The sequence below is a fragment of the Pseudophryne corroboree genome, chromosome 2 (genome assembly GCF_028390025.1).
Source record: "Pseudophryne corroboree isolate aPseCor3 chromosome 2, aPseCor3.hap2, whole genome shotgun sequence".
NCBI lineage: Eukaryota > Metazoa > Chordata > Amphibia > Anura > Myobatrachidae > Pseudophryne > Pseudophryne corroboree.
Window position 1 is genome coordinate 715,087,564 of NC_086445.1, and position 13,806 is coordinate 715,101,369.

General features: G+C 45.7%; 1 protein-coding gene across 6 annotated transcripts in view; it reads left to right on the forward strand.

Annotated features, from left to right (window-relative positions):
- Window positions 1–10,377, forward strand: part of TRAF3IP3 (TRAF3 interacting protein 3) — a 241,442-nt gene extending 231,065 nt beyond the window's left edge. For all 6 annotated transcript variants that reach the window (XM_063955344.1, XM_063955346.1, XM_063955347.1 and 3 more), the window contains 3 exons: window positions 2,826–2,965; window positions 9,721–9,834; window positions 10,181–10,377. In XM_063955344.1, coding sequence (XP_063811414.1) covers window positions 2,826–2,965; window positions 9,721–9,834; window positions 10,181–10,276 — 350 coding nt within the window. In that variant the 3' untranslated portion in view covers window positions 10,277–10,377. The remainder of the gene's footprint in view (window positions 1–2,825; window positions 2,966–9,720; window positions 9,835–10,180) is intronic.
- Window positions 10,378–13,806: the final 3,429 nt, after the last annotated feature.

Here is a 13,806-nt window from a genome sequence, read left to right on the forward strand (position 1 = left end):
AGTTCAGTTGTGATACACCAGAATATATATATATTTTTATATTGTCTTACGTTTTAAGTTTTCTAATACAATTATTTCATTAGAAGCACAGCCATGCAGTAAACTTTTCACTATCATCACAGATGCTGAGTTGTCATTTTTTTCTGTTACTTTAAGATTTTCAATCTGTAACAACTGTGGTTAATTATATAAGTGATAGTGGAGACACCTGTTTCTCTCCAGCACCTTGGGTGTATTTTCTGTTTCAGTTTGCCTTCTAATATCATTGCCATATCTATTATGTGCAATTATCACATGACATGTCAGGGAATACTTACAACCCCATCAGAATAGAAATGGTACTGTTTTTGTCTTGATATGTATCAGTGACTCCACACATCTTCATTGCATATAGGGCCTAATTCAGAGTTGATTGCAGCAGCAAATTTTTTAGCAATTGGGCAAAACCATGTGCACTGCAGGGGAGGCAGATATAACGTGCAGAGAGAGTTAGATTTGGGTGGGGTGTATTCAAACTATAATCTAAATTGCAGTGTAAAAATAAAGCAGACAGTATTTACCCTGCACAGAAACAAAATAACCAACTCAAATCTAACTCTCTCTACAAATGTTATATCTGCCCCCTCTGCAGTGCACATGGTTTTGCCCAACTGCTAACAAATTTGCTGCTGCGATCAACTCTGAATTACTTCCATAGGGTGTACACTGAGTTGTTGTACTCAGGTCGGTCTTAATAGCATAGTAGGCCGTGGGCAAAGCAATGCACTGGGGCCCCTACCCAGGTATGGGACTCATGGTCGACACCAATTAGGTGGACATCCATTGGTCGACAGTGGCTAGGTCGACACGGCCATTAGGTCAACATGAACAAGGTCGACATGAAAAAAGGTCGACATGAGTTTTTTAGGCATCGTTTTCTCCGTCAAGTGACCAGGAACCCCGATTAGTGCACCGCGTCCCCTTGCATGGTGAGCAAACTCTGCTGCCGCTGTCCTCGGCACAGGTTACCGTTCCCAATCGTAGTCCATGTGTATAGTAAAGTATGAAAAAGTCCCCCCACCAAAAAGCGAAAAACTCATGTCGACTTTGTTCATGTCGACCTAATGGCCGTGTCGACCTGTTACTAGTGTCAACCTATCCACTGTTGACCAATGGGTGTCGACCTAATTGGTGTCGACCAAGAGTCTGGATACCCCCCTACCCACACTTTCATGGGAACAAGTTGAATAAAATCATAACACGCCCCTCCTGTGGTCCTGTGCCGTATCTCGCCATGCTTCTGTACAGTGAATGACTGTCAGCCTTCCACCAATCAGTATGCCGACAGCCATTCACTGTCTGGCTGCAGGCTGGGAGACAGGTAGAGAATGCTGCCTTGCCACTCTGATTGTGTGACCACCACCTGCCCCTGCTCGAAGCCCCTAAGAATTGAGGGGCCCTGGGCAGCTGCCCAGTGTACCTCTGCCTTAAGATGGCCCTAGTGGTACTCATTCATTAATTTACACATGTAGGTATCTATGTAGAATTTGTATGTTGCATTTTGCAGGTCTGTTCTCTAATTTCTAAATTGCTCAATTAAAAGATAAGTTTTATATATAATACAAGAGTTCCTCCAAAATAGGTTATGTTCTCTGTTCACATTGAAGTTTGTAATATTCTAGCGGAGGAGGCACCATTAACTTTTACCAATACTGTGATTTTGTTGAGTATCTACACTCTCTGGATTTTTGCCATAGGGCAAATACTTCTATACTTAATTGTAATGCCAGTACATTACTTATTTTCCAATCTTTGAAACCTACCCTTACCCTTAGTTGCAAGCAGGAGAACGTGATCTGAAATGAGTGTAGGTCGGAGACCGGTCTGTGATGGAGGTGATGTTGAGGCTTTTGCAGATGATTGTAAATATTTTGAATGATATTTTGGAGCAGTGGTTGTGCTCAAACTCTGTCCTCGTGACACCCTAATAGTCCAGGTTTTAAGGATACCCATGCTTAAGCACAGGTGACTATTAGTAAGTACCTCAGTCAGTTTAATTATACCATCTGTGCACAAGCATGGATATTCATAAATCTTGCACTATTACGGTGCCTTGAGTTTAGGAAACCATGTTCTGGACAACATGAGGAATCAGTGTAGGGATTTGCAGTGTGGTGTAGCAAATGCTGAATTGCAAAAGACTAAAAGCCCCCACATTAGAACGATATTGTGCACGATTTTGACACATCGGATCGATAAATTATTAGTAATAGTGAAAATTGTGTAGCTTCCACTAACGATAACGATCTGATGCACCCATTTCTTCTGTACTCGCCTCTCCGGAGTCTCGTGTCTGCTATGGCAGCTTTGCAAAATCACCGGGAAAATGGCGATTTGTGCACGCACAGTAGGTGATTTGCCGGCAAATGGTCATCACAACAATTGTCCCAGAGTCCTCCACATGCGTAGTGCCACTCACTAACCATGCTGCCGCCTGGAGAGAGAGCAGGGGTACCGGACGGATGCTGCACGTGTCCCCTCCTCTCTTAATATGCCACTGGCTAAAAGAGCAAATTAATTCACCAAGAAAAAAAAAAACTAAGTGAACAAAACTTTGCTAAGCCTCAATGCAGATATTTATAAGGAAAACATTTGTTCAACTTTACCAACACTTGACTGAAGCAAATGGAGGAGAGGTTAGTTTTTAAATAATGGCTATGAAAAATGAATTAGATGGGATCAATAAAATATAATGACCATTTGGTTTTAATACTACAGTAAAGAGTGTGAGATATTGTGTTAATGGTTTTCAGTCTAACACCACAAATGCGGATTTGCTTTTGCAGCTGAGCTTGCAGCATTGGAGCACAAACGTTTGTCAGATATTACCAAAGACACAACATTACAGGTGTGTGACACAGATAAACTGCTGCAGAGTGACCAGCTCCAAGTTGTTACGGACCAACTAATATCAAAGGAAAAGGAGGTAAATTCATTGCCACTGGGAACCTAAAGCATCACAAAGGCTCATTTACACAAATTTGCTAGTACAGTATAGGAGAAGCTGTATGCAGAGGACTAGTGTTATAATAGTGAATTGATTTAACTAATGTTATTCATAAAAATTTTTAATGGTCCAATTTGCTACCAACCTTTTGTTTTGTCACCTTTTGTAATTTGGTCACAGCGGAGTTTGTGACAGTAGTACACAATCGACGTGGTTTTCGCAGTGTTGCACGAATATGGTCAAATGTTTTATTTTGGTTTTGCTTTATTCAGTTTATGAAATCTTCAAATAAATAGAAAGAAAGGCTACTTGACTCTTTCAGTGTTAATTACCACAGGGGTGTGTCGTGAGCCCATTATTATATTCCTAATTTACGCACAATTGTTTTTCAGATTCTGAATTTGTTAAGGTGGTGAAATTTGTTGATGACACGGTTGTTGTCGGTCTGATAAGTAACAACGATGAGGAAGCTTACAGGCATGGGGTTCATTGAGGAGGTGGACTCATTTAAATTTTTGGGCATGTATATTGCTTGTGACCTAACCTAGTCCTTAAATTGTACTTTTTTGATTAAGAAGGCACGTTATAGAAGTATAGTAGAGAGTGTTCTGACTTATGGGATCATAGTATGGTTTGGGAACTGTACTGTAGCTGAGCAGATTGCCCTAGAACGTGTGGTTAGGACTGCTGGTAGGATTATTGGGGTGTCCCTGCCTTGTATGAAGGATCTTCATGTAAACAGAGTGTGTTAAAAAGAGCCAGATGCATATTAGCTGAACCTAGTCATCCAAACTACTTGGTCTTTGAGAGACTGCCATCCCAAAAACGTTTTAGGAGTGTACGTGTGCACACTAAGCGTATGCTTAATAGTTTTTCTCTAACGTCCTAGAGGATGCTGGGACTCTGTAAGGACCATGGGGACAGACAGGCTCCGCAGGAGACATGGGCACTTTAAGAAAGACTTTGGATCTGGGTGTGCACTGGCTCCTCCCTCTATGCCCCTCCTCAAGACCTCAGTTTGATACTGTGCCCAGTGGAGACTGGGTGCTTTCAGGGAGCTCTCCTGAGTTTCCTGTAAAAGAAAGTATTTTAGTTAGGTTTTTTATTTTCAGGGTGCCTGCTGGCAACAGACTCCCTGCATCGAGGGACTGAGGAGAGAGAAACAGACCCACTTCTCTGAGTTTCAGGGCTCTGTTTCTTAGGCTACTGGACACCATTAGCTCCAGAGGGATCGGTACGCAGGTCTCACCCTCGCCGTCCGTCCCAGAGCCGCGCCGCCGTCCTCCTCGCAGAGCCAGAAGAAAGAAGCCGGGTGAGTATGTGAGGAAAAGACTTCAGAGGCGGCAGAAGACATGATCTTCATAAGAGGTAACACACAGCAGTGAAGCGGTGCGCCATTGCTCCCATTCACCTCACACACTTCGGTCACTGTAAGGGTGCAGGGCGCAGGGGGGGCGCCCTGGGCAGCAATAAACACAGGTGGCAAATACACATATATACATGTACAGCTGGGCACTGTACATGTATAAAAAGAGCCCCCGCCATGTTATTAGTAAATTTGAGCGGGACAGAAGCCCGCCGCCGAGGGGGCGGGGCTTCTCCCTCAGCACTCACCAGCGCCATTTTTTCTCCACAGCACCGCTGAGAGGAAGCTCCTCGGACTCTCCCCTGCTTGACACACGGTGAAAGAGGGTTTTAAAGTGGGGGGGGGCACATAATTGGCGCATATATATTATACATAAGCGCTACTGGGTAAACATTCTGTGTTTTTTCCTGGGTCATATAGCGCTGGGGTGTGTGCTGGCATACTCTCTCTCTCTGTCTCTCCAAAGGGCCTGGTGGGGAACCTGTCTTCAGAAAAGAGCTTCCCTGTGCGTGTGTCGACATGTCTGAGGTTGAAGGCTCACCTAAGGAGGAGGGGGAGTGTATGAATATAAGGTCTCCGTCGGCAGCGCCGACACCTGACTGGATGGATATGTGGAATGTTTTAAGTGCTAATGTTAATTTATTGCACAAAAGATTAGACAAAGCTGAAGCTAGGTCAGGGAGTCAACCCATGTCTGTCCCTATGTCGCCGGGACCTTCGGGGTCTCAGAAGCGCCCACTATCCCAAATAGTTGACACAGATACCGACACGGATTCAGACTCCAGTGTCGACTACGATTATGCTAAATTGCAGCCAAGGGTGGCTTAATGTATTCGATATATGATTATCGCAATTAAAGATGTTTTGCATATTACTGAGGAACCCCCTGTCCCTGACACGAGGGTACACATGTATAAGGGAAAGAAACCTGAGGTCACCTTTCCCTCCTCACATGAGCTGAACGAATTATGCGAAAAAGCGTGGGAAACTCCAGACAAAAAACTGCAGATTCCCAAAAGGATTCTAACAGCGTATCCTTTCCCGTCACAGGACAGAATACGGTGAGAATCCTTCCCTAGGGTAGACAAAAGCTTTGACACGCTTATCAAAAAAGATAGCGCTCCCGTCCCAAGATACGGCTACCCTCAAGGATCCTGCTGACCGCAAGCAGGAGGTTACCTTGAAGTCCAGTTACACTCATTCTGGTACGTTGCTCAGGCCGGCAATTGCGTCGGCCTGGGTTTGTAGTGCTGTAGCAGCATGGACAGATTCTTTATCAGCGGATATTGAGACCCTTGATAAGGATACCATTTTAATGACCCTAGGGCATATAAAAGATGCTGTCTTCTATATGAGGGATGCTCAAAGAGACATTAGTTTACTGGGTTCCAGAATAAACGCTATGTCCATTTCTGCTAGGCGAGTCTTATGGACCCGACAGTGGACGGGGGATGCCGACTCAAAGAGGCATATGGAGTTTTTGCCGTACAAGGGTGAGGAATTGTTTGGAGAGGGCCTCTCGGACCTCGTCTCCACAGCTACGGCAGGTAAATCGAATTTTTTGCCTTATGTTCCCTCACAATCTAAGAAAGCGCCTCATTATCAAATGCAGTCCTTTCGTTCAAATAAAAGCAAAAGAGTACGTGGATCGACTTTTCTTGCCAGGGGTAAGGGCAGAGGAAAAAACCTGCACAACACAGCTAGTTCCCAGGAACAGAAGTCCTCCCCGGCCTCTGCAAAATCCACCGCATGACGCTGGGGCTCCCCGGAGGGAGTCCGCTCCAGTGGGGGCACGTCTTCGACTTTTCAGCCACATCTGGGTTCAATCACAGGTGGATCCCTGGGCAATGGAAATTGTTTCCCAGGGATACAGGCTGGAATTCGAAGAGGTGCCTCCTCGCCGGTATTTCAAATCGGCACTACCAACTTCTCCCCTGGAAAGGGAGATAGTGTTACAGGCGATTCAAAAATTGTGTCTTCAACAAGTGGTGGCCGAGGTTCCCCTGCTTCAGAGAGGGAAGGGGTACTACTCAACCCTGTTTGTGGTCCCGAAACCGGACGGTTCGGTCAGACCCATTTTGAATTTAAAATCCCTGAACCTTTACTTAAAACGGTTCAAGTTCAAGATGGAATCGCTCAGAGCGGTCATCGCCAGCCTGGAAGGGGGGGATTTTATGGTATCGCTGGACATAAAGGATGCATACCTGCATGTTCCCATATATCCTCATCAGGCGTACCTGAGATTTGCGATACAGGATTGTCATTACCAATTTCAGACGTTGCCGTTTGGGCTTTCCACGGCCCCGAGAATTTTCACCAAGGTAATGGCGGAAATGATGGTGCTCCTGCGAAAGCAGGGTGTCACAATTATCCCGTACTTGGACGATCTCCTCATAAAAGCGAGATCACGGGAGAAGTTGCAGAACAGCGTATCCCTTTCACTGAAGGTGTTACAGCGACACGGCTGGATTCTCAATATTCCAAAGTCGCAGCTGGATCCTACGACTCGCTTGTCCTTCTTGGGCATGATTCTGGACACAGACCAGAAAAGGGTTTTTCTTCCGGAAGAAAAAGCGCAGGAACTCATGACTCTAGTCAAGAACCTGTTGAAGCCGAAACAAGTGTCAGTGCATCATTGCACTCAAGTCCTGGGAAAAATGGTGGCGACATACGAAGCCATTCCCTTCGGCAGGTTCCATGCAAGGACTTTCCAGTGGGACCTATTGAACAAATGGTCTGGGTCACATCTGCACATGCATCAGCGGATCACCCTGTCCCCCAGGGCCAGGGTTTCTCTCCTGTGGTGGCTGCAGAGTGCTCACCTTCTAGAGGGCTGCAGGTTCGGAATTCAGGATTGGATCCTGGTAACCACGGACGCGAGCCTCCGCGGTTGGGGAGCAGTCACACAGGGAAGAAATTTCCAAGGCCTTTGGTCAAGTCAAGAGACTTGTCTTTACATCAACATCCTGGAACTGAGGGCCATATTCAACGCCCTACGTCAAGCGGAGACCTTACTTCGCGACCGACCGGTGCTGATTCAGTCGGACAACGTCACCGCAGTAGCTCATGTAAACCGCAAAGGCGGCACAAGGAGCAGAGTGGCGATGGCGGAAGCCACCAGAATTCTTCGCTGGGCGGAGAATCATGAAAGTGCACTGTCAGCAGTGTTCATTCCGGGAGTGGACAACTGGGAAGCAGACTTCCTCAGCCGACACGACCTGCATCCAGGAGAGTGGAAACTTCCTCAGGAAGTCTTTGCACAGATTGCAAGTCGGTGGGGATTGCCCCAAATAGACATGATGGCGTCCCGTCTCAACAAAAAGCTACAAAGGTATTGCGCCAGGTCAAGAGATCCTCAGGCGGTAGCTGTGGATGCCCTAGTGACACCGTGGGTGTTCCAGTCGGTCTATGTATTTCCTCCTCTTCCTCTCATACCCAAGGTGTTGAGAATAATAAGAAAAAGAGGAGTGAGAACAATACTCATTGTTCCGGATTGGCCACGAAGTACCTGATATCCGGATCTGCAGGAAATGCTCACAGAAGATCCGTGGCCTCTTCCTCTAAGACAGGATCTGTTGCAACAGGGTCCCTGTCTGTTTCAAGACTTACCGCGGCTGCGTTGGACGGCATGGCGGTTGAACGCCGGATCCTAGCGGAAAAAGGTATTCCGGATGAGGTCATTCCTACGCTAATAAAGGCTAGGAAGGACGTGACATCTAAACATTATCACCGAATATGGCAAAAATATGTTTCTTGGTGTGAGGCCAGGAATGCTCCTACGGAAGAATTCCATCTAGGCCGTTTTCTTCACTTCCTACAAACTGGAGTGAATTTGGGCCTAAAATTAGGCTCCATTAAAGTTCAGATTTCGGCCTTATCCATTTTCTTTCAAAAGGAATTGGCCTCTCTGCCTGAAGTATAGACTTTTGTGAAGGGAGTACTGCATATTCGGCCTCCTTTTGTGCCTCCGGTGGCGCCTTGGGACCTTAAAGTGGTGTTAAGTTTTCTTAAGTCACATTGGTTTGAACCACTTAAAACAGTGGAGGTGAAATATCTCACTTGGAAGGTGGTCATGTTGTTAGCCTTGGCTTCGCCTAGGCGTGTTTCGGGATTAGCGGCTTTATCACATAAAAGCCCCTATCTGGTTTTCCATATGGATAGAGCGGAATTGCGGACCCATCCTCAATTCCTACCTAATGTGGTCTCATCCTTTCATATGAACCAACCTATTGTCGTGCCTGTGGCTACACGGGACTTGGAGGATTCCGAGTCCCTTGATGTGGTCAGGGCTTTGAAGATTTACGTGGCCAGAACGGCTAGGATCAGAAAAACAGAAGCACTGTTTGTCCTATATGCAGCCAACAAGGTTGGCGGCCCTGCTTCAAAGCAGACTTTTGCTCGCTGGATCTGTAACACGATTCAGCAGGCGCATTCTACGTCAGGATTGCCGTTACCAAAATCGGTTAAGGCCCATTCCACTGGGAAGGTGGGCTCGTCTTGGGCGGCTGCCCAAGGGGTCTCGGCACTACAGCTGTGCCGAGCTGCTACTTGGTCGGGGTCAAACACCTTTGCAAAGTTCTATAAGTTTGATACCCTGGCTGAGGAGGACCTCCTGTGTGCTCAATCGGTGCTGCAGAGTCATCCGCACTCTCCCGCCCGTTTGGGAGCTTTGGTATAATCCCCATGGTCCTTACGGAGTCCCAGCATCCTCTAGGACGTTAGAGAAAATAAGATTTTAAACCTACCGGTAAATCTTTTTCTCGTAGTCCGTAGAGGATGCTGGGCGCCCGTCCCAAGTGCGGACTATTTCTGCAAGACTTGTATATAGTTATTGCTTTCATAAGGGTTATGTTATAGTTTCGTCGGTTATGGACCGATGATATGTTGTTGTTCATACTGTTAACTAGATTGTATATCACAGGTTATACGGTGTGATTGGTGTGCCTGGTATGAATCTTGCCCTTAGATTAACTAAAATCCTTTCCTCGTACTGTCCGTCTCCTCTGGGCAAAGTTTCTCTAACTGAGGTCTGGAGGAGGGGCATAGAGGGAGGAGTCAGTGCACACCCAGATCCAAAGTCTTTCTTAAAGTGCCCATTTCTCCTGCGGAGCCCGTCTATCCCCATGGTCCTTACGGAGTCCCAGCATCCTCTACGGAATACGAGAAAAAGATTTACCGGTAGGTTTAAAATCTTATTTTTTCCAACAGCTGTTCTTTTGCTAAATGGTCTAAAGGAACAGGGTTAATTTTAAATGAAATATGTTTATTGCTTGTTCCACTGCTCATATGTTCATTTCATTGACATTTCATGATTGTCCTGTTAATGACAAATAAAGTATTGTAATTATAACCCTGTTGTGTCTGCCAGTGTGAAGGTCTGAAGACTGAAGTTGAGCTGATAACTGAAGAATATAATTTGTGTCAGACAAAATTGCAGCAGTGTCGGAATGAGTTGAAGGGAACTCATAAATGGAAACTAAAGGTATTTAGTGAAGTCATTGTTTGGTTAGTTTCCTTTATAGTCAAAGCAGCACCAGTTGTAAGATGGTACCTTGCTTGATTTGAATTTCCAGTTATTTTTCAAGCATCTTCATTGTCAATGTACAGTAAAGGTGAATTCCAGTGGTAGCTGAGGATGGTAGTGATGTGCCGACTACTGTCCACTTCAACTCAGACATTTACCTATAGGGGATGCTCATTTGTAGGGTTCCCCCTAGCTAAATGGTGGGAAATGTTATTAAGTACTTCCTTTGGGGCAATAAAATTACATTTACATCTAAAGTGCTGACTATTGTATTCTATGCCAATTAATCACCGTCTCCCCACAGAAACGTTGCTGTTGCTGGGCGCCAGTCTTCATACTGATGTTTGCTGTAGTGTTCGCCTTCTATGTCACCTCCCACGTGGATCGTTATCTATACTGAAACTTCATACTACCTCAACTTTATTGATTGAAATAGTTTATACAGAAACTTGTTTTCTTACTGAAGTTACTAGTGTCATTTAAATATATTTTTCAAAAGAATCATTGTTTCAGTGTTATGCTTTCTGGTAAATATGGATGTAGCTACAAAGTAAGTACAGGTTGAGTATCCCATATCCAAATATTCCAAAATACAGAATATTCTGAAATACGGAATTTTTTGAGCAAGACAGAGATAGTGAAACCTTTGTTTTCTGATGGCTCAGTGTACACAAACTTTGTTTAATGCACAAAGTTATTGAAAATATTGTCTAAAATGACCTTCAGGCTGTGTGTATAAGGTATATATGAAACATAAATGCATTCTGTGCTTAGACTTGGGTCCCATCACCATGATCTTTCATTGTGGTATGCAATTATTCCAAAATACGGAAAAATCTGATATCCAAAATACTTCTGGTCCCAGGCATTTTGGATATGGGATACTCAACCTGTAATGTAAAATCTTTTGGGCAAGTAATTTATATAGGATGTCACGATCCATCACATGATCGGATCCCAGAATATGATATTTCTACTATTGTGTGTGTGATATAAGATCTTATTTCCTGTGAACTGCCTGTGGACATAACTCCAGGGGGGGCTTAGAGGTCTGCCTGCCGTTTCCCTCTTTCTAGGTTGTAAAGATTGTGGACATAACCCCAGGGTGGGCCAGGAGGTTATCACTGAGTGCATTTCCCCAAACCACTCTGTCCTGGGGACATAAATGTGTTTAGTAGTGACAAGATCAAAACCCAGCAAAAGTGGGAGAAGAAATTTATATTCCAGTTTCTGGTCTCTCATCCTATCATAAATGTTGGCGGTGGAAGACTGCATCTTTCAGCTCTCATCTTCAAACAAACTGGTCACTTAGGTCATAAAGCAAACAGCCTGGAGTTCTGTGTCCAGCAATCCAGCATTGAGCTGGTTAAAAATCCCAAGGGTGGGAGGGGGTGAGTGCAGCTGAAGGGTACAACTATCACTCTCTCAGTAATATGTGTGTTCATTATTCATTGGATGTAGTTATAGCTAGAGAAGTGGACCGATCAACTCATCTGTGTCATCCCCATGGCCGGATTCTAGATTTGTGCGTAAGTCTAGGCTTCGGAATTCTTATCTGTTTTTATTTTTGTTTGAGATTGTTCCGTACTCTGGCCCTCATTCCGAGTTGTTCGCTCGCTAGCTGCTTTTAGTAGCATTGCACACGCTAGGCTACCACCCTCTGGGAGTGTATCTTAGCTTAGCAGAATAGTGAACGAAAGATTAGCAGAACTGCTACTAAATAATTTCTTGCAGTTTCTGAGTAGCTCCAGACCTACTCACAGATTGCGATCAGCTCAGTCCGTTTAGTTCCTGGTTTGACGTCACAAACACGCCCTGCGTTCGGCCAGACACTCCCGCGTTTTTTCCCTGACACGCCTGCGTTTTTTAGCACACTCCCGGAAAACGCTCAGTTACCTCCCAGAAACACCCCTTTCCTGTCAATCATTCACCGATCAGCAGTGCGACTGAAAAGCGCCGTAGGATCCACAGCAAAACTGCTAAGTTTTTAGTTAAATAACTAAGCACATGCGCCCTGCGTGCCTTGCGCATGCGCAATTAGCAACAATTCGCAGCATAGCGAAAATCGGCAATGAGCGAACAACTCGGAATGACCCCCTCTGTGTGCATTTTTAAAATCTTGTTATTAATCTTTGTTACACTTTTTGTAACTAAAGCTCTGAAGTATTCTTGGAATTAAACTTACAAATTCTAGTCCTGATTCTGTGATTCTTAGAACCTAAGGCCTCGTGTGGCCCATGTCTACCTACTTTTTCTAAGCATTGCAGTGTGTGTGTGTGTGATAGGTAAAAGCGAAGGCTACCTTGCGTTTAGACACTAAAATCCCTCTTGCTGGCGGTGGCGAATGTGTTTGTATAACCCTGCATGTCCAAAGTGACCCCCACGTCATAGGCGGTGCTTCTCAGATTGGCGTATCTGGAGAAGCGACCGGCAGGTCTGTGACATTTGGTGGCGAGCGGTGGGATTGAGAATTGTTTTCTTTATAAGAACTTAAGTGAATGTGGGTATAATTCTGTGAGAGGAACACCCACTTCACCAGAATCAGAACTCGGAGCTTTACTATAATTTTAAAATTCACACAGTGAGTGGCAATCACTCTGCCCCCCTACCCCCCCCCCCCCCCTACCCCTTCTCTTGTTTATCTTTTCTATCTTTTTATTTGGCAACAAGTGTGAGGCTCAGGATGTCCACTGAGTACCAGCAGATGAGAATAGATGATCTGGGTGCTGTGTGTATGGAGAGGAACATTGTTTGGGATGGCCAGAGCAAAGAGCATTTCATTCGGGCACTTGTGGTTGCTGGTCAGACTCTAGCTGCTGGAGAAAGCCGGTCAATGGACAATCCTGCTATAGAGGCTCAGCCGACACCGGACATTAGAACGAATGCCCAGCAAAGGTCAGATACTTCTGCTGGGCCCAGTGAGTCTACACTGGAGGGTTACCTTCAAACTGCTGTCAGGCATATGAAGGACGTGGACCCAGCAACCGCTATGCAGCTGGTGCTGCACTACCAAGTAACTGCTGACAGAGAAGTTGCTGAATGGAAAGCCGAACGAGAGGCTGAGGCTGCAGAGCGTAAAGCCGAAAGAGAGGCTGAGGCTGCAGAGCGTCAAGCTGAACATGAGTACCAGCTGGAACTGCTGAGGCTCTGAGGCCAGAGCGCTGTTGGTGACCCTGGTTGGAAAAATCCCTGGCATGATCAATTTCCGGTGTTGGAGAAAGATGGTGACCTGGATACTTTCTTCAGGAGCTTTGAAAAAACTTAAAGACAGTTTGCACTGGACTCCAGTCAATGGGCAAGCTATTTAACCCTTGGGCTGAGGGGAAAAGCTTTGGAAGCATTTGCAGATCTTCCTCAGGAGCTGGATGGTGATTATACTGCAATTAAGAAAGCCTTGTTAAAGTGTTTCAACATCACCCCTGAGGCTTACCAACAGAAGTTCAGGGACTCAAAGCGCAGTCCCTCTGATACCTATGCAGGGCTGTTAGCGCAAATGTCAACCCTGTTGCATCAATGGCTTTAGGGCTTGCAAGTGAAGGACTATGATAAACTAAAAAATCTCATACTCCAGGAGCAGTTCATCGCCCTCTGCCCAGCTGAGGTCCAAGAGTGGATCCTGGACCGGAACCCCAAGTCATGGGAAGAGGCTGCCACCCTGGCAGACCAATACACCAGCACCAGGGCTTCTGTGGCAAAGAAGAGCTGGGGAGCGCCAGGGCAAGTCGGATGGAGAGATTGGAGACCCGGAGAATCACCCCCATGGTCCTCTTCAACAAAACCAGCGGCTGCTGCATTTGTTGGGGGAGGGGGGGGGACCTGTTTTGGCAACAGGCCGCAGGTGTTTTCATTGTGGTAAAGTGGGGCACATCAGTTAATTGCCCCAAAAAGAAGAAATCTCCTGTAGGGGGCCCAGCCGTGAAACCCGCCATC